Genomic DNA, 18,857 nt, shown 5'->3' on the forward strand with positions numbered 1-18,857 from the left:
CTGTAGGAAAATATGGCAATATCTGTTTACTAGAACAATTTCCCAGATACTGAAGAAGTCTGAACAACTCTACATCATAGACATATCTTCATTATTAACTACAGCACTTTTTTTGTTCATGTTTTTTAAGGTCTTCCTCCTTAGAATGATTTCTGTACCAAGGGACTTTTGTTGCCATGGTGTTAAAATCACTTAGGTTTGCAAGGCCTCACTCAATAACTTTATTCCCCTTTGGGGATGCACATGTCTTTGCTCTATGACATATATGAGATAAACTTAATGCAAAGAAAAGAACCTGAGGTCCATCGAGTGGTTCACCATCCAAGTTGACTTCAGCAACTGTCCTATTATTTCAGATCGGCACTGAGTGGGATGCCAAGGAGAGGATATTCCGCAACTTTGGAGGACTTCTCGGGCCAATGGATGAACCAGTAGGGATGCAGAAATGGGGGAAGGGGCCCAATGTGACAGTGACTGTCATTTGGGTTGATCCTGTCAATGTCATTGCAGCCACCTATGACATCTTGATTGAGTCCAGTGCTGAGTTCACACATTACAAACCACCTTTGAACTTGCCCCTTCGGCCTGGAGTTTGGACTGTCAAAATTCTACATCACTGGGTGCCAGTTGCTGAAACCAAATTCCTTGTTACTCCTCTGACCTTCTCTAACAAACAGCCTATTAAGCCAGGTAAGAGCTTTTCATTTAGATCACTTCTAGGAAGATATGCTTTTACCTATAGCATAAATTGGTTTTTCTGCAGTGGTAGTGGTGGTGATGGTAGTGGTGATAGTAGGTGTTGGAGTAGATAAGAGCATTGGCCTTAAAATCAAGAAGGCTCAACTCCATGAGTTCACATTCAGCCTCAGACACTTTTATGTGACCCTGGGCAAGTCACTTAACCCTGTTCGCCTTAGTTCCTCATCTCTAAAATGAACTAGAGAAGGAAAATGACATAATAATAATAATACTAACAATACTAATACTAAAACTACAACTGGTAACTGTAATAATAAGTCACATTTCTATAGTGCTTTAGGTTCCACTTTCCTCACCATAATCATATGAATAGGCAATGCAAATAATGTCTCCATGAGGAAACTGAGACCCAGAGAGGTCAAATGATTTGTCCAGTTTCACATAGCTAGTAAGTATTAGAGCTAGAATTCAAACCGGTGTCTTCTGATTCCAATCCACATATTCTTCCCTCATCATTGTGCTGCCTCTCCATTTCTTCAGATGCCCGGGTTGTATTTCAGGTATATGAAGACCACATTGGGACAATACATGTATTTCCCTCAGTGAGGTAAAATCAAATTTTTTTTTGCTAAAAATAGCTTCTCATTTTCTCCTTCCACACTAAAGTGACTCCATCTGTCCAATATTTAATATATACCAGACAGATGAAACTCTCCCATTGAGCTTCCTGAAGTTCTTGATCATATTTATGATGGGATGGAAAATAAACTGAGCCAGGCATTTTGCTATCAGGGAATCTTGCCATTCATGCAATACTAACATCACCAGGCAACTGCTGAGAGCTAATGCACTCTAATTTTCCCCCAGAGGGGTCTGACTGAACATATTTCTCAGCAGGGTACCTCACATGCCCATTTTTTTCCATATTTTTGTTTTTTTAACTTTTTAAGTTGCACGTCTCTATTTAAACAACAATAAACAGAGAAGCCAAGAATTTCATTTCAGCCACTTACCTCATCAATAACAATGTGCTAGCTGTTAATTTTGAAAAAAGGCACAATGTGGGGGAGGAAGATAGAATTTTGGCCCTAGGGACTTATAACTTCTGGAAAGGGATGCATTAATTTGCATGTATGTAAATTAGATTCGCCTCCTTTCTTCCCAATTCTTTATGATGAATGATGTGAAAGCATAGACTAAGTGTCTTACTGATGCAGATGTATACTGTCCATTTAGTCTATAACCTACTGATTAATGTTCAGACCATGCTCGGAAATCTGACATTGGCAGATTTCTGGGGCTACCTGGGGACAGAGATTGGGAATTAAGAAGCCACTTTTTCCCTCCAGATCTCCAGGATAGTGATAGAAACATGAGCTCTTTTACTATGAGCCCTTTGAGAACAGGGACTGTCTTTTGCCATTCTTTATATTCTCAGCATTTAGCACAGTGCCTGGAATACAGTAGGTGCTTTATAAATATTTAATTACTAAGTTATTAATTACTTGCTTTTAACCCTTAGCTACACACAGACACATACAGACACACACACATCTAGCAGCTATGTGGTACAGTGGATAGAGTACCTGGCCTGCAGTCAGGAAGACTCATGTGTATGAGTTCAAATCTGGCCTCAGACATTTACTTAGCTGTCTGACCCTGAGTAAGGCCCCTAAACCTGTTTACCTTAGTTTCCTCATCTGTAAAATGAACTGAAGAAAGAAATGGCAAACCATTCCAGTATCTTTGCCAAGAAAACTCAAAATGGGATTACTGAAAAACAAATCAGCAACAACAAAAAACTTACAAGTGACACACAGAAATGATGATGAGAATGGCCTTACTCGTAACCCTCTCCCTAGCTGTTCAGACATTAGACTGTACAAAGAAAAAGAAAAGCTGCCTTAGTTGGGATCACTTCAGAGGTTAAACTATGCCCCATTTCTAACTTGCATTTTTCCATTTTGGGTAATGGCGCCATCTCATGCAAAGTGAGAAAGACCAGGATCATTCAGCCATTGCTGAGCAGACAACGCTTTGCTGGTAATTGCTAACATTTTGCTAACAATGTTCCAGCTACAAAGAACATGAAGGTGGGAGAAAATACAATTTGTAAAACGATTCATCAAGAGTAATTAGCTATTGATGTGTCCCTAGTAATCTCAAGAAATCTGATGAGGTGGAATTGAAGAAAATTTAATTACAGAGGACAGCATCAAGAGTTTTGTTGTAGTAGTATTTCCCATGTTAATCTCACTTCTCATAAGGGTTTTTAAACACAGCAACAATATTTTGCTTCTATTTCAAAATTTTCATTAGCTGCTCCTTTTACTTTGAATTTCCTGGCTTTTATTGCTTTGTCACCATTTTATTTTTTTTAACTCTTTCCCCCTCCACCAATACCACTCCGACGAGACTGAATGAATGCATTGTAAAGCTATGAAAGAAAAATTAGGAGTTCCACCAAAGGAAGAGATTCTGTTCCACTGGCAAATGATATCTACCACTGTCTAGGGATGACATGATTTTTGTTTACCAGAAATATGGGGGTGGAGTTAATAATACATAATTGAGTCATTTAACAAGAATAAATTTTTACATATTTTACTTCCCTAAAATATTAAGATTCAGTTATACATATTTAGGTTTTCAGCGCAGCATATGTTATGTATACTTTGATTTTGAAAGTGATCATCAATTTATATGTTCATCCATCCACTCATTCATTCAAGAAGTACTTACTAAATGTACCTGGCATGTGGAGAACACACTGTCTTTGTTTTTTAATTCCTTTTAGGAGATGGAAAATATGGAGGGATCCAAATCCAGGATCTTAGGTCATATCCAAGAGCAGTGCTTGGGATGCTAGTTTTTCAACCTTTGCAACTGAGGGCTGCTACCATTTTTGTTTTTGTGATATAAGGAGGTTTATATGAATTCTTTGAAGATGACTGCACTTCATAATTTCATTCCTTTTAGTATAGCTATTTATCATTGTCAGTCCTGGTGTTGGCCACAGTGGATGGTAATCATAGTTCTGTTATTTTCTCTCTGTCTCTCTCTCTCTCTCTCTCTCTCTCTCTCTCTCTCTCTCTCTCTCTCTCTCTCTCTCCCTCTCTCTCTCTCTCTCTCTCTGTGTCATACACACACACACACACACACACACACACACACACACAGAGACACACTCTAGTTAATGTCACTTATACCTTAGCCATTTCTAGGAGAAAAATGTCATTTAAATCCAAGAAAAAGTGAAGAATAAATGTAATTATACCTTTTGAGGAAGTGCCTGATCATAAACTTCCCTATGGGATGCATTCTTTTGTGGAAGGCCCTTGTGTTTTCTGTTGCTTTGTATTTCCTTGCTAGATAGCTAGATGGCATAGTGGTTAGGGTGCCAGATCTAGAATTGGGAAGACCTGAGGTCAAATTGGGATTCCAGCACTTACTGTCTGTATGACCCTTTGCAAATCACTTTACTCTTTCAGCCTCAGTTTCCCGTTCTATAAAATAGAAATAATAATGGCACCTACCTTACAAGCATTGTTGTAAGGGTCAACTGAGTATGCATTTGTTGGCTTTTAAAAAATATTCCTGGAGCAGCTAGGTGACTCAGTGGATAGAGCACTGGCCCTAGAACTGATTTTCACTAGGGGGCTCTTGAGGAGCTGAAGATGGACAGGGGCAAGAAAATGAAGTGAATCCTGTGCCTTTGAAGTAGAGAGCCCCCCTTTCCCTCAGAATCACTTCACTGCCCTTGCCCCTCTCCAGCTATTCAAGAGTCCCCCTAATACTATGTATTCTTATTTACCCTTCCACTGCAGAGTCACAGATGACACAAATGTTGTGGCACTGTGGAAAAAGCACCATATTTTGAGTTTAAAGACATAGATTTGAAATCTGGCTCTGCTGCTTACTACCTGCATGGTCTTAACAAGTCACTTGACCTCTTCAGACCTCAGTTTCTTCTTTTGTAAAATGAAAAGGCTGAATCGAATGTCCTCTAAGGCCCCTTTCAACTCTAAATCCATCATTGGCTGATCAGATGGAGCATGAAGGGAAAAAATGGCCCCCTCCTCCAATTCAGTCAGAATATTCTGTATCTCCCCCTCCTCAGTGACCACTTCCTTCTCTTGCTTAGTTTCTGCCTTGTCATTACTTACAACTAGCAGGGCTTCTTTGAGGCCAGAGTTTGTGATTAACCTTGTTCAAGACTTTGAAAGCTTAAAAATAGGGATGCATGTGGTTGAGAAAACAAGGATACAGGTAGAAAGGAGAAGGAGGAGGAGAAGAAGGAGAAGATGATGATCATGATGATGATGATGATTCTTATAAAATCATCTCATCATAGCCGTTCCAGGGCTGCCCTGTTCCTTATTGCCTACTCCTCGTGGATGTGGCAAAGGCATCAGTACCTCAGAGTTCTAGCCATGAAGAATAGAAAACAGGGACTGATTATGTTCAGTTTCTCTAATTCAATTCAATAAGCATTTGATAAGTACCAACTATGTGCAGTTCACAATGATAGTAACTGAGGGAAATGTAAAGTTTAGATTGGGTAGTCCCTGCCTTCATGTAGCTTATTGGTGAAGGATATAATACATACACTATAATCTAAAGTCATACAACACCTTTTGAAATCCCTAGCACCTAGCAGAGTGCCTTGCACATAGAAGGTGTTTAATACATGCTTGTAGATCAGTTAACTCTTTTCTTTCAAGGATCAGCCATGATCCAACTCCTCCATGAATCCTTCTCTGAGCCCCCAGCCGAAAGTGATTCTCTTAAAAATTTTCCAAGATCAGTCTATCTCATCTCTTTCATGGTTCCATCACATTCTACCTTATATTATAGTTCTTTGGCAAATAACTCCCTTGGAACAACCTGTATCCTTTTTTTTTTCCATCTTTTTTATCCATAGCACCTAAGCCAGTCCTCGGTATTATGTAATTAGAGCTTAATAAATGTTTTTTTTGTTTTTAATGGAAAATAGGGGTTTGTTTTAATCCCAGCTAGTCTTTTACAAAAGTCATTTACCTATTTTGTCCCTAAATTTCTTTCTACTATTATTGGAAGTGGGGCAGCCAGGCCAGACTCAGAAGTCAAGAAGTCATCTTTGTGAGTTCAGATCTGGTCCCAGATACTTATTAGTTGCGTGACCCTGGACAAGTCACTTAACCCTGTTTGCCTCAGTTCCTCATGTGTAAAAGGAGCTGGAGAAGAAAATGGCAAGCCACTGTAATATCTTTACCAAGAAAATCCCAAATGGGGTTATGAAGAGTCGAACATGAATGAAAACAACAACAGCAAAATTATTAGAAGGAAGAATAGTAGAATGATTATATCTACCCTGCCTACTTTGCCAGTTTTTTATAGGGATCAAATGAAATCATAAATATGAAGACTAAAAGGACCATATAAAGGCAAGGCATCATCATTATATTTCTAAGGCCAGCCTAGAGAGAAGCTTTGAACAAACAGATGTTGCTGTTATGCAGAGAGAGAGACACAGATCAGTGGCAGTTCTAGAATTTCATGGCTGTGAATTCCCATTTCTGACCCCAACTAATACTCCTCAACAGCCAAATGACAAGAATAACATTTTTTCCCCTCTAGGAGAGAGGCCATTATTCTCTCCCTACTGGGATGGAATATGGATAAAATGGATGTAAGATGTAAAGTGCTATAGAATTGCTGAATAGTTATGATTGCATAGATAGCCACAGCTGCAGATGTTGCTGTAGAATGAGCCAGGCCCTACTCAAAGAGCCTTTAGTGTTCCTAGTCTCACTTGTCTGCCAGAAAGAGAGTTCCTGGATCATCTAACTTCACCCTCCCCTTAATCATTCTTCTTGCTGTTCACTCGTCCTATCTGTTGACTGGTTAATTCATTTCTAGTACTTCTGGTTACTGGGGCTACCTATATATTCCAGAGCTTTCCCTCCATCAAGGAAAAATTTTGCCCATCTGTAACATGTGGAAATAAATTTAGGGTCCCTGTGGTTTTGGTTAAGAGACCCAAATCAGTGAAAATGGATAAACCAACCTATGTTCCTTCCTGTGCCATGTGCTGTAGGTAATATAAATGTGTAAGTCATGGTCTCAAGATACTTGCATTCTAAATAGGGAGACAGGACAATATGCCAGAAATAGATCACAAGTGCTAGGTCATGTGGTAGTGACTTAGCAAAATAGTAAGGTGTGCAGCACAGAGAGGTCACTATAGGCTGGAGTATTCTGGAGGAGGACAATGTGCATTTTAGATTTCATCAAGGCCTTAAAGAATAAGACAAATTTGGAGGATTGAAGAGGAAAGAGTGAATTCAATATGTTCATACATTCAGGCAAAAACTTTAAATAATGAACACAAGCACAGAGACAAAAACTAGAGTGAGGAATATGCACAGAGGATGGCGAGGTGAGTGGTCTGTATAAAAGGGAAATAATGCGAAATAAGATTAGATAGGTAGGACAAAGCCAAATTATAGAGGGCCTTGAAAGCCAGATAGATACACTGGATCTTAAACATGATTCACTAGGCACTAAAACTCATTGTAGCTCTCATTTGTGTTTTGTTTTTGTTTTTAAGCTAAACTAAAAAGCATATAAGTATGCATGCAAAGGCCCTTCTTTAATATCATTAAGAACATATATATAAACCTAGATTTGTTTGCAATGAAGAAACACTAGCAGCTTTCCTGGTACAAATAGAGATAAAGTAGGGGTACCTCCTATTCCCTCTCAATTATTTGACATATTTCTAGAAACATTATATCTCTTGGAGAAATAATAACTAGTATTTATATAGTACTTTAAGGTTTGCAAAGCACTTTACACATATTTTTTCAATCCTGTGAAGTAGGTGGTATTATTATTCCCATTTTTTTCATTGTTCAGTCATTTTCAGTTGTGTCCAACTCTTCATAATGCCATATGGAGGTATCTCATATCTTCTTAGCAAAGATACTGGAGTGGTTTGCCATTTCCTTCTCTAGCTCATTTTCCATGTGAAGAAATTGAGGCAGACAGGATTAAGTGACTTGCCCAGGATCACACAACTAGTAAGTGTCTGAGGCCAGATTTGAATTCAGGAGGATGAGTCTTCCTAACTGCAGGCCTGGCACTCTATACAATGTGTCACCTCACTGCCCTATTATCCCTACTGTACAGAAACTGAAGTAGACTTACAGGTAAGAGACTTGCCCAGGGACATACTGCTAGTAACTACTAAAGCAGGAGTCAAACCCACATCTTCCAGTGAGCAGCTTTAGCCCTCTATCCACTGCCCCCTGTAGTGGACTCTCAATTTCTTGGGCATGAGATGATATGAAAACAGTGTTTTAGGACAGCTGGCCTAGCTGGCCTAGGTCTGTAAAAGGGACTGAAGAAAGGAAAGATTAAAATCAGCTAGAACACCATGGAAATATATTGTAGCTAATTGTGAATATGTCCTTTCTCTCCTAACAAATCAAAAGATAAGATGAGGTGAGGTCAGTACCTATCTGTATCTTATTCATTTTTGTATCCTCTATTATATGGAAACCAATGTCTTGAACATAAGCACTCAATAAATGTTTTTTGGGTGAATAAATTAGATCCTAGACTGGGAAATAATAGTGGGAATGGAAAAGGAATATATCTGTGAGGTGGTTCCAGAGAAGAAATGACAGAACTTGGTGATAAGTTGAATCTAGAAGATAAAGAATGGTAGAGAATAGAAGATACTTAATCTAGAAAAATGGAAAAGTATGATACCAAAGATGGAATAAGGTTCTTGGGAAAGAGAATTTCATGGGAAAGTTAAGTTTAATTTTAAACATATATATGGAACTAGAGGAAAAGTCAGCAAAACTGGAAACTCAAAGTAAATCCATGAGTATGTACAAAAATATAAGATGTCCACATTAACAAAACAAGAGATTTGAAACAATTCAGCCTCAGAAAAAGAAATTGAGTGAGCCACAAATGAATTGTCAAAGGTGGAGGGAAGGAACATTGGACCAGATAGATTTCAAAGTGAAAGCTATCGAATATTTTAAAAGCAATGAATACTTATGCTACATAAATTATTCTCCAAAGTAGACATAGACAGCGCTCTATCAAACTCCTTTTAGGGAGAGAAATACAGTCCTGAGAGGTGTCCAAAGCAGAGACAAAAGAGAGAAAAAGGACAATCTCCCTAATGAATATTTATGCAATTTTTTAAAAAACCTCACAATCCTCACACACCGCAATGTATGCAGAAAATAATTTACTATGACCAAGTATAGATACAAGAATAATTCAACATTAGGAAAACAATTAGAATAATTAATCATATAAATGACAAAGATAATAAAAAACAAATGATTATTTCAATAGATGCACAAAAAGCCTTAGACCAAAAAAAAAATAGCTCATATTTATGTTTTCTTAAAAAATAAAAAACACAAGTATGGAAGGACCCTTCTTCAATATAATCAAAAACGTATTTTCAAAACCAAGAGCTGCTTGCAATGGAGAAACACTAGCAGCTTTTCCAATAGAAATAGGGAAAAAGCAAAGGTATTCTCAACCTCCCCAATTATTTGACATAATTCTACAAATATTGTATCTCTAGCAGAAACACAATAAAATAAAATTAAAGATATAAACATTAGCAAAAAGAAGACAAAATTATCTGTATTGACAGCTGACATGATGTACTTAGAAGATAGAGAATCAGCAAAGGAACTAATTGAGATGATTGATAGCTTTAGCAAGGTAGCAGAATATAAAAGAAATCCACAGAAATCATTAGTATTTCTGCAAAGTACTAAGAAAATCCAGGAAAAGAATTAAGGAAAAATTCCATTTAAAATATCTATAAAGTACATTAAATACCTGGCAATTCATCTATCAAGATATATGCAAGATTCATATAGATAAAACTACAAAACACTCTTTACAGAAGTAAAGGAAGATTCAGTGTTCATGTTTGGGCCATGCTAATATAGGAATGAATGAGAATGCAACTCAAATTACAAATTTACTTTTTTATTAATTAAATTACTGAGGAGGTACCTTATAGATAAACTATACAAAATAATAACAAAATTCATTTGGAAAAACTATAATCTCAAGGAAGAAATAATGAAAAAAAATACAAATGAGAGAAAGGGGTAATAGCATTGCCAGACCTAATATTATATTGTACGACAGTTGTCATCAGAATTATTTGGTAGTCAGTCAGTTAATAAACATTTATGAAATGCCTACTATATGCCAGGCACCGTGCTAAATGCTGAGGATACAAATTTGAAAAAGGAAAATAAAAAAAGAAAAACAGCCTGTGCTTTCAAGGAGATTACAGTCTAATGCGGGGAAGACAGCATACAAAAAGAAGCTGAAAACTAGAGATGAGAGTCAGGAAAGGTACCCACACAGGATGATGGAGAAGTCCCAAAGCAGTATAGGCAAGTGAGGAATGAAGAGATCTGGGCTGAGGTCCCTCCCCAAATGGAGGTTTGGAGTTCCAGTTCTCACCCTCCAATCAGAGAGGCACGGGGTAGTGATGAAGTGGAGCACCAAGGCTGCTGGAATCTGTTAAGATGAGAACGTTTCACAATGATGAACCTTCTGTAGCTGTAGTAGGGGATGTCCCAGAGTAGTTCAGCCAGATGAGAAATGAGATGTTAAAAGCACAGAAGTAGCCAGTGAAACAGAGCAGATAAGTAAGAAACTGAAGAAATTGAAAATAGCGATCAACTGTTTGATAAATCCAAAAACATAAATTACTGGTAAAGACTTGCTTTTTGACAAGACCTATTGGGAAAAATTAGAAAATACGTTGACAGAAATAAGGTTCAGACAAACATATTATGTAATAATAATAAATAATAATAATATTTATTAAGCACTTACTATCTGCCAAGCATTGTGTTAAACACATTGTAAATATTATCTCATTTTATCCTCACAACAACACCAGAACATGTGTTATTATTTTTATTTTTTAGTTGAGTCAACTGAGGCAGAGATTAAATGATTTTCCCAGGGTCACAGAGTAAGTGTGAAAAGTGGGATTTGAATTCAGGTCTTCCTGACTCCAGACCCACTGCTGTATCTGCTGTACCACCTAGCTGTTTCTAGTGACCTAGGAACAAAGTGGGTAACTATTTCTTGAAGAATGGCAAAAAACAAAAGCAACAAACAACAATGTTTTACAGTATATGAATTTAAAGTTACTCATATGAAGAAAGGGAGGAAATAAGCATTTTTTAAGTGCCTACAGGCACTTTACAAATGTTTCAGTTTGATCTAAGGAATTGAGAGAAATGTGTGAACTGATACAAAATAATTGCACTGCATACTGTGACAATAAACATGTAAATGTAAATTTTTTAAAAATGAGTAAAATGAAGTGAAACTCTGCACAATGAAAAAAAGCAAGGAAAGTCCTGGAGAACAGATAATGTATACCCCCCACCCACTGCCCCTTACAGCAAAGAGATAGAGGACTACTAAGACAAAATATTGACAGAAGTAACTGTATCAGATATTTTTGCTTAATTTATTTTGTCATGGGGGAAGGGTAAATATTGAGCAGTCTCAAAATGACTATAATATCAAGATAAAATACGAAAAATAAAATTAAAGATAATGAGAAGAAATTGAAGCTACTATGGAAGCTAGAACGCTAATGCAGTAAATAGAGCATTAGACCTGAGTTCAGATGTGGCCTTTGACACTTTCTTTGTGACCCTGAATGAGTCACTTAGCTTCTGACTCAGTTTTCCTTTCTGTAAAGTGGGGATGATAAAAGTACCTGCCTTCCAGGAACATTGTAAGAATCAAACAAGGTAATATTTATAGAATACTTTTTTTTTTTGGTCAGTTACTTATGTTTGACTCTTTGTAATGCCATTTCTGGTTTTATTAGCAAAGATGCAGGAGTGGTTTGCCTTTTCCTTCTCCAGTTCATTTTCCAGACAAGGAAACAGAGGCAAACATGAGTAAGCGACTTGCTCAGGGTCACCCAGCTAATACATGTGTGATGCTGGATTTGAACTCAGGTCTTCCTGACTCCAGGGCTGGCACTCTTCCCATTGTAGCTGCTCATAAAGTATTTTGCAAAACTTAAAGCTCTATATAAATGCTAGCCCATGCCTCCCCCCCCCCCAACACACACACAACGGAAGATAGAAAAGATGTAGGGAAGGTGAGAAAAGATAAGATCTAGACCACAGTGAAAAGAATCAGCTTTAGAGAGGAAGAAAGTAACCTATTCTTCTCATCCTGAAAGTATCCATTAGAATTTAAGTTTAGGACAATATTATAAAGACTGTGTACTAGACTGTGAGCAGAATGGATTAATTTGGAATCACCCTGGGAATCAGTGTGGCATAGCATAAATAGCCCTCTGGATTTTAAGTCAGAGGACCCAAGTTCAAATGCTTTCTCTGTCACTCATCTTGTGCGACCCTGGGCACTTAATCTGTCTTCAGTTTCCTCACCTTACCTCTGTTGTGACTGCCAGTTCTAAAACTAAGGTCCTGCAATCCTTTCTGGAGAAGACCAACTGTCTAGTTGACATTTGAGGACAGTGACTCTACAAGGGAATCCATAGAACTTAGGAGTCCTTATTCCTACTTCCATGCCCAAGATTCTATATGAAATGATTCATTCCCCCATCATGGTGTCTCACACTCCTGTAATACCTGCAGCTGGGGTGGCTGATGCTGATGGATCTCCTGAGCTCGGGAGTTCTAAGCTGCTGATGTAGGGCTGATGTCTATTGGGTGTCCACACTAAGTTTGGCACCAAGTATAGTGAGCTCTTGGGAGTGGAGGACAGCCAGCGTGCCTGAAGAGGCACCAGTCAGCCCAAGTCAGAAATGAAGTAGATCAGAGCTTCCAAGCCAACCGGCTGTGGAATTTAGCCTGTGAGTGGCTGCTGAGCTTCTAGCTTAGCTGACATAAGGAGACCCAGTCTCAAAAAAAAATAACAATAATAACGGAAATAATAAATTGTGCGCTCACTAATTTATAACATGTTTTTTCCCTTTGGTTTTTCAGATGAGTCCTTGAAGCTACACAATGGACCTCCTCATAATGCCTACATGGAACAGAGCTTTCAGGGCCTAAACCCAGTCCTCAATATCCCTATCAACTTAGCCCATGTGGAGCAAGCCCGGAGGAATGCAGCCACCACTGGCCCAAAGTTGGAGAGCTGGGTGGACTCGTTAGTTGGAGGAGTCTGGTCTACAGTGGATATCTGCACCATCGGGCCCACCGCCTGCCCTGTCATGCAAACATGCAGCCAAACTTCCTGGAGTTCCTTGAGTTCAGACCCCAAGTCTGAGCTTGGGGCCATCAAACCTGATGGTCGGCTGAGGTAGCATCTGGTCTGTAGAATTTAAAAGGGAATTTCACCCTGAGTACAGGGGATTCTGAAACCTCTTTCACCCCCAGCCCTCTCCCAATCAGCAGTTCCCAGGTGGGAACTTTTATATTCACAATCAGTGTGAGGTCTAGGGTTTAAGAACTAAAGTTGGAGCCTGGCATTGTTCTCTCTGCAAATAAGCTCAGGAGATTGGTAGATTACCCCACCCTGGTCCTAAGGCAATCTTACTTTTTTTTTTCCCATTTGCTTCTTTAAAGCTCTTCCCTTTGGCCAGATATCTAGATAGACCTTGAGTTCAGTCCTTTGTCTGGCCCCAAAGGATATGAGAATTTAAAGTAGCTGATAAAAATGTTCATTCCTCGGTCAACCAAAAAGCCCTTATCGATAATCATCAAATCCATCAGCATCACCCAGAATGCTAAGAGGGAAAAAAGGCCCAAAGTGATTTCCCAGAGGTTGAGGGTTCTCTACCACCCACTTAATAGATGGGTTATTTTTCTTTATAGCTCAGATGGGCATGAAATGATACTTGCCATATTTACTTTACAGTGATGGCCACACTTCCATACAAGCATAGCAGGTACTTGGTGCGTTCACAGGTGAAAATGCGAGGGTTTCAATCCTTTTAGCTGTCTGTGGCCATAGACGGATGGCAGAAGCTGGAACAATGACAATGGTTCAAACAGTTACCTCATGCAGTCTCTCAGATATTTCAGGCGATACTTGCTTGAATCTCTGAAGAATGGGAATTTGACATATGCAACTTGTTCGAGATGAATAAGACACTGGACAGAGCAAAGTCCCTTAACTGAAAATCAGAACAATGCCAGACACCTGCAAGTGTTCTTCCATTTCCAAGGCCAAACCTTGCCAGGTACATGATTGGTGCTTATTATGTGTGACCAAATTGCATGATCTAAATTTTTTGACCCAGAATATTTTGAAAGCCCTTTTCCAACCAAGTTTTTAAAGATACCTGCTTTCTTACAAGCAATGCTAAATGGAATACCTTACATAGATCGTAAGGATAAGATTGGAGTTTGGATCTTCATTTATTTGGGGGTATTTGGATCTTTTTTTTTTCAGTTTCTAATTACTTGTGTTGCCAGAAAGGTCAAGGTTTTCCTTTAGTTCAACAAAGTGAATGTCCATGACAAGCAAAGCAAGGAACCATCCCATGAATGGCCTTCCCATTCAGACTAGAGAGAAGTAAGCCATTAGAGTGACACCTCCATCATCCTCTCCCACTCCCTGAGGGGAAATTCCCTTTTAAAAACTGCACACTTGGTTGCAAAAATGACCTAAACAGAGCACCCAGCCCTTGTTCTGTTTCTTTCCACAGTGTTGGTTTGAAGCTGCTGAAGTTTGTTTTGGACTTGAAATAGTGAGATCAGCTATGCTGATGTTATGTCAAGAGCATTAAATGTTGTATGGAGCCAGGGATGCAAACAAGGACGCATAGAAGGAACACTTTAGATATTTATTATTTATGTGTTTTAGTCAATGACTAATTAGTAGGTGCTGTTTTTTGCAGCTTGACAATTATGTTATCTTACTAACTAAAGCTGCCTTTATTCACAAAAGGCTCCCCACCCTTTCTCAGCCCCATCCCACTCCCAAGACGCATACTCTTCTTTTTTTGCTATGTTCTCAATTGTGATTGTTGCTGGCCCAGGGGTGTCAGGAACACTTGGTGTGTTTCCACCCATATTGTCAGCAGGAAACAGATTCATTCTCTCCCACATTAACAGTAGGCTGATGCCCTCCAAAATGTTCTAGCCAGCCCCTAGTGAAAGCAGTAGGTCCTCCCAATCCAAGCCCGGAGGGCTCTGGACCTCTTACTCTGTGTCTTATAGCTTCTCCCCAAAGCCAGGGAGGTGCCTAGAGACTGCAGCTCATCCACTCTGGACCTTTCTTTCCCTTTCAAACCTTGTGTTATGGATCATTCCTGTCTCCTGTCCATTTGCTGATGAATATTGTCCAGCAGATCTCACTTCTAGAGCCCAGATTTGAAGTGAGATCACAGGAGAATGGTATAAGAAGGTTAGTTCGTCCTATGTGTGAGGCTGACTGGACAAAATTGAATTGTCTGTGTGGAAGTACTTCTATTCCTTGGTCACTGAAACAAAGGGGCTTTCAGAAACCTTAGGCTCAGTTTCACAGAAGTCCCATATTGCTTATGTGTCAATACATAATCAGTTGTGCAAGAGGTTAAAAACTTCAAAATCAACATACTTCTCTACACACAGTTTCTCTGTGGAAATATGACAGCAAGGGCTTTACTGAACATTCTGGTTTTTAAAGCAGCAAAAATAACAAAACTTTTCTATAACCTCTCAATCAGCCAGCTCAGTATCTGTATTTGTAACAGTATTATTTGTGGTGACTTTTAGGCCTGAGCCTGATTGTGTCAGCGTGGTTGATATCAGCCTACAATCACCCAGAAGTTATACCTATTACGCTCAATGACATTTCTGACTTTTAAAATCCTGGAATGAGTGGAGAAACCCCAGAGTTAGTTCTGGGACAGTCCAAGCTGTGAATTTCTTCTTAACTCCCCATTCATTCTTCTGTAGGAAAATAGGTTGGGATGTGGAACACCCATTGGAGTTTTCACATTTTGGGACCAGAGAATATATCTTTGTAGATGTTACATTTGGTGAAAAGGAGAATTCTAAATGAGAGCCAAATTGCACCAAGACTTCATGAAAGCATTTTTCCAAATGAAAACATTCAGCCTGTTTCTCACCCCTACCCAGAGACTGATTTGATTATTTTGAGAACCCATTGGAAAAGCCACATTTCTTTGGGCACAAGGTTTTGTTTGCTTTGGGAGTATTTGCCCTGGAATCTGCTCTGAACTTTCAATGCAGAGCAGGGTGTCTGGGGGAATTACTGTTGATAACTGGCTGAAGAGATGGTTTATGAGATCAAAGAATAGGGTGGGGGTAGGGTGAGGAGTGAAGGAATCTAAGCTTGCCTTTGTACCCACATATTGGTAGATAGATGGCCCCTTAGACAAATTTTTACTAACCCTCTTAGTCCAATTTAGACAGAAGGAAATCCCCAAGCAAGTTGTGCCTTCCACCACTTGCTTCCTATTTTTGGACCTTTAATCCAGAATTCATCCCAGTGATCTGCAAGCATGTGGACAGAGTAGTTCCAGTCACATCAAGGAGAAGGGAAATAACTCAGTGTGGTTTTTCAAATTGTAGTGAGCCCTCCTCCAGGAAAGCACAGCCTTAATTGAGCAGAGAGGCTTTTATTTGAAACAGTGGATTCAGGTTTGAGTGTGAACCATGGAATGTTAAAGCCAACATGCAAGATACAGGACACAAGGACAGGAAGTGTATAAAAGCAGCTCAGTGAGAGGAGGAGGCTCCATGCAAGGCCCACATTAGCACATACTTGTGAATTGTGAGCTAGTGCCCTTGGATACTGGCTTTATGATGCAAATGAGCCCTGTGGTTGTGTGGAGGCTTTCGTAAATCAGAGGGGGAGTGCCTGACCAAGAACACCTACCAGAGGAACTAAAAAACCGTATTTGGGGATGCTCACCCTTTCTCCCAGACTCTGTTCCTATGAAGGTCAAAACAAGTTGAAATAGAATTGGAATTTGATACTTATTGCTTTAAGAACATTAAAAAGATTTTTTTAAACTTATTCCCTTTGCAGATATAACCAGATTATAGTTTTAGGCTTTTGTTTTTAGTCTAGACCTGAAATTTTATTTGGTATAGGAAACTGAAAGTGAAAAAGCTCCCTTTATCCCTTTCTCTTCTGCAGCTTATAGTCTTAAGGGAGTCCCAAAAGGAAGCAGCTTACCCAGGGTCGCTTTTCGAGTATGTGTCAGAGCAGAGCTTGAACCCAGGTCCTCTTAACTCCAAGGCCAGCTCTCTATCCACTATGGGACACTACCATCCCCACATTCTGAATCTCTTTTTCCCTTGGCTTTGGGATGCTAGGAAAGGGATAGTTACGGTCCTCTAATAGCCACCCAAAGGTAACCACCATTTATTCCTGGTGAACATTGACAGCTGTGCTGACTAGTAGAAGGCAGTATCCCATAGGAGCTGTCAAAGAATTGTCAGTGTTGTCCAGAGCACCACATGTGCTATTCTGGCTGCCTGTCAGTCAGTCATGTATTTACATGCATAAGAATTTGCTGCTAAATAGAAAATCCTCACAGATCACAGCATTAAAAAATAGCAACAAAGAAAGGAAATATTAGGAAAGAATCAAGTAATTATTTTACCCTTCCTAGGACTTAGGAGACTTCTTGTATACATATACACACATGAATATGTGTATATGTACATCTATTGTATATGTGTGTGTGTGTGTGTGTGTGTGTGTATAGATATAGATAGATATATATATATATATGTACACATATATATTTATATATATATGTATAGATATAGATATATATCTATACATATATATTTATATATATATGAATATGTATATATACTACCCATCTTAAACGTACCATTGTGTTCATTCCAGTAAACAGTTTCTTCTAAAGAGAGAAAGGGGGAAAAAAAAGATAATTAGCATCAGCTCCCATTCCAAATTCCAGTGCTGTTGGTTGTTGTACTTCATGGCCCTCGTGGGAAATGATTCAAGATATACCCCCTCCCCAAATTATTCCCCTGAATGATTTGCTCCAGCCTGTAAATTTGGAAATAAAGATAAGGAGTTTGCCTGTGGTGAGTGCTGGCTGAGAGGCAAGAGCATGGTGGATAAAGAACCTTCCTTGGAGCCATGAAGACCTGGGTTCAAATCCTCTCTTAGATACCACCTATCTGTGCCACTAAGAGCAAGTGACTTAAGCTCTCAGTATTTCTCTCTAGAACTATGATTTGGTGGTCTGTACCAATGAAAGGAGTTTCCATGCCAGTGGTTTTTAATATGGATGAAATTACAGGTCCAGATTACATTATACCCGCATCTCTCCACCCCCCCCCCCCAACCACACACTAAAGTCATTGGCTATCTTTTTGGAAAATGGAGCCAATTCCAATTATGAAAAACAGCTGTTGAACAGCAGAGATTCTCCATTCTCCATTCCCAACCCCTATCTCTCATCCACTTTTATTGTGACAGAGTTCACAGGATTTGAATTATCATCAACCATCAGCAGCCATTGCTGTTATATATCCTACGTAGAAGCCTCCAGCCTTCTTGGCTGAGGATTTCTTGTCTTAAACAACTTTAAAATGAAAGAAAAGCTTCCAAAGTTACCAGGACAAAAGAGATAGGGTATAAGAGAAACTCATAAAACTCCCCCAGCCCCAACAGCAGAGACTCCTGTAACAGGTTTTATCTAGCATAGACATTCCAATCTGTAGTGTCCACCTAGTGGCAAAAGTATTCAGGCGTTTTTTCACTTCTTGGCTTGCTACTATCCAAGAACAGGTAAGACAGTAGAAACTAGGGCTGCCCTCTTGTTTGCACACAGCTGGCTCGTCTAGCTCAATCATCTGTTTTTTTGCTTCTGCCTCAGTTACCTTATTTTGCCCATGAGTTCTACCACAGGTGCTACCTCACAGTGTCTTTCTAAGAAGTTTACCTGAGGGAGGAAGGAGAAAAAGGTATCCGAAATCTCCTTGAGCTGAATGTACAATCTATGCAAATTCTCTGTTTCTCACTGTCAAACACTTCCAAGTATTACATATAACCTTGCCTAACTAACAGCAAGATCCTGTACAGGTTTCTCTGATGACAGAGTACCAATTCTCAGCGCGGTTAAATGCGCCCCCATTTGTATATTGTTAACGAGTTGTCTT

The 18,857-nt window shown here is 39.1% G+C and overlaps 1 protein-coding gene across 2 annotated transcripts in view; it reads left to right on the forward strand.

Annotated features, from left to right (window-relative positions):
* Positions 1 to 17,463, forward strand: part of XYLT1 (xylosyltransferase 1) — a 389,357-nt gene extending 371,894 nt beyond the window's left edge. For both annotated transcript variants that reach the window (XM_020972424.2, XM_020972425.2), the window contains 2 exons: positions 357 to 690; positions 12,738 to 17,463. In XM_020972424.2, coding sequence (XP_020828083.1) covers positions 357 to 690; positions 12,738 to 13,060 — 657 coding nt within the window. In that variant the 3' untranslated portion in view covers positions 13,061 to 17,463. The remainder of the gene's footprint in view (positions 1 to 356; positions 691 to 12,737) is intronic.
* The last annotated feature ends 1,394 nt before the right edge of the window (positions 17,464 to 18,857 follow it).

Source organism: Phascolarctos cinereus, unplaced genomic scaffold, assembly GCF_003287225.1.
Source record: "Phascolarctos cinereus isolate Bilbo 61053 unplaced genomic scaffold, phaCin_HiC Scaffold_4;HRSCAF=312, whole genome shotgun sequence".
Classification (NCBI taxonomy): Eukaryota; Metazoa; Chordata; class Mammalia; order Diprotodontia; family Phascolarctidae; genus Phascolarctos; species Phascolarctos cinereus.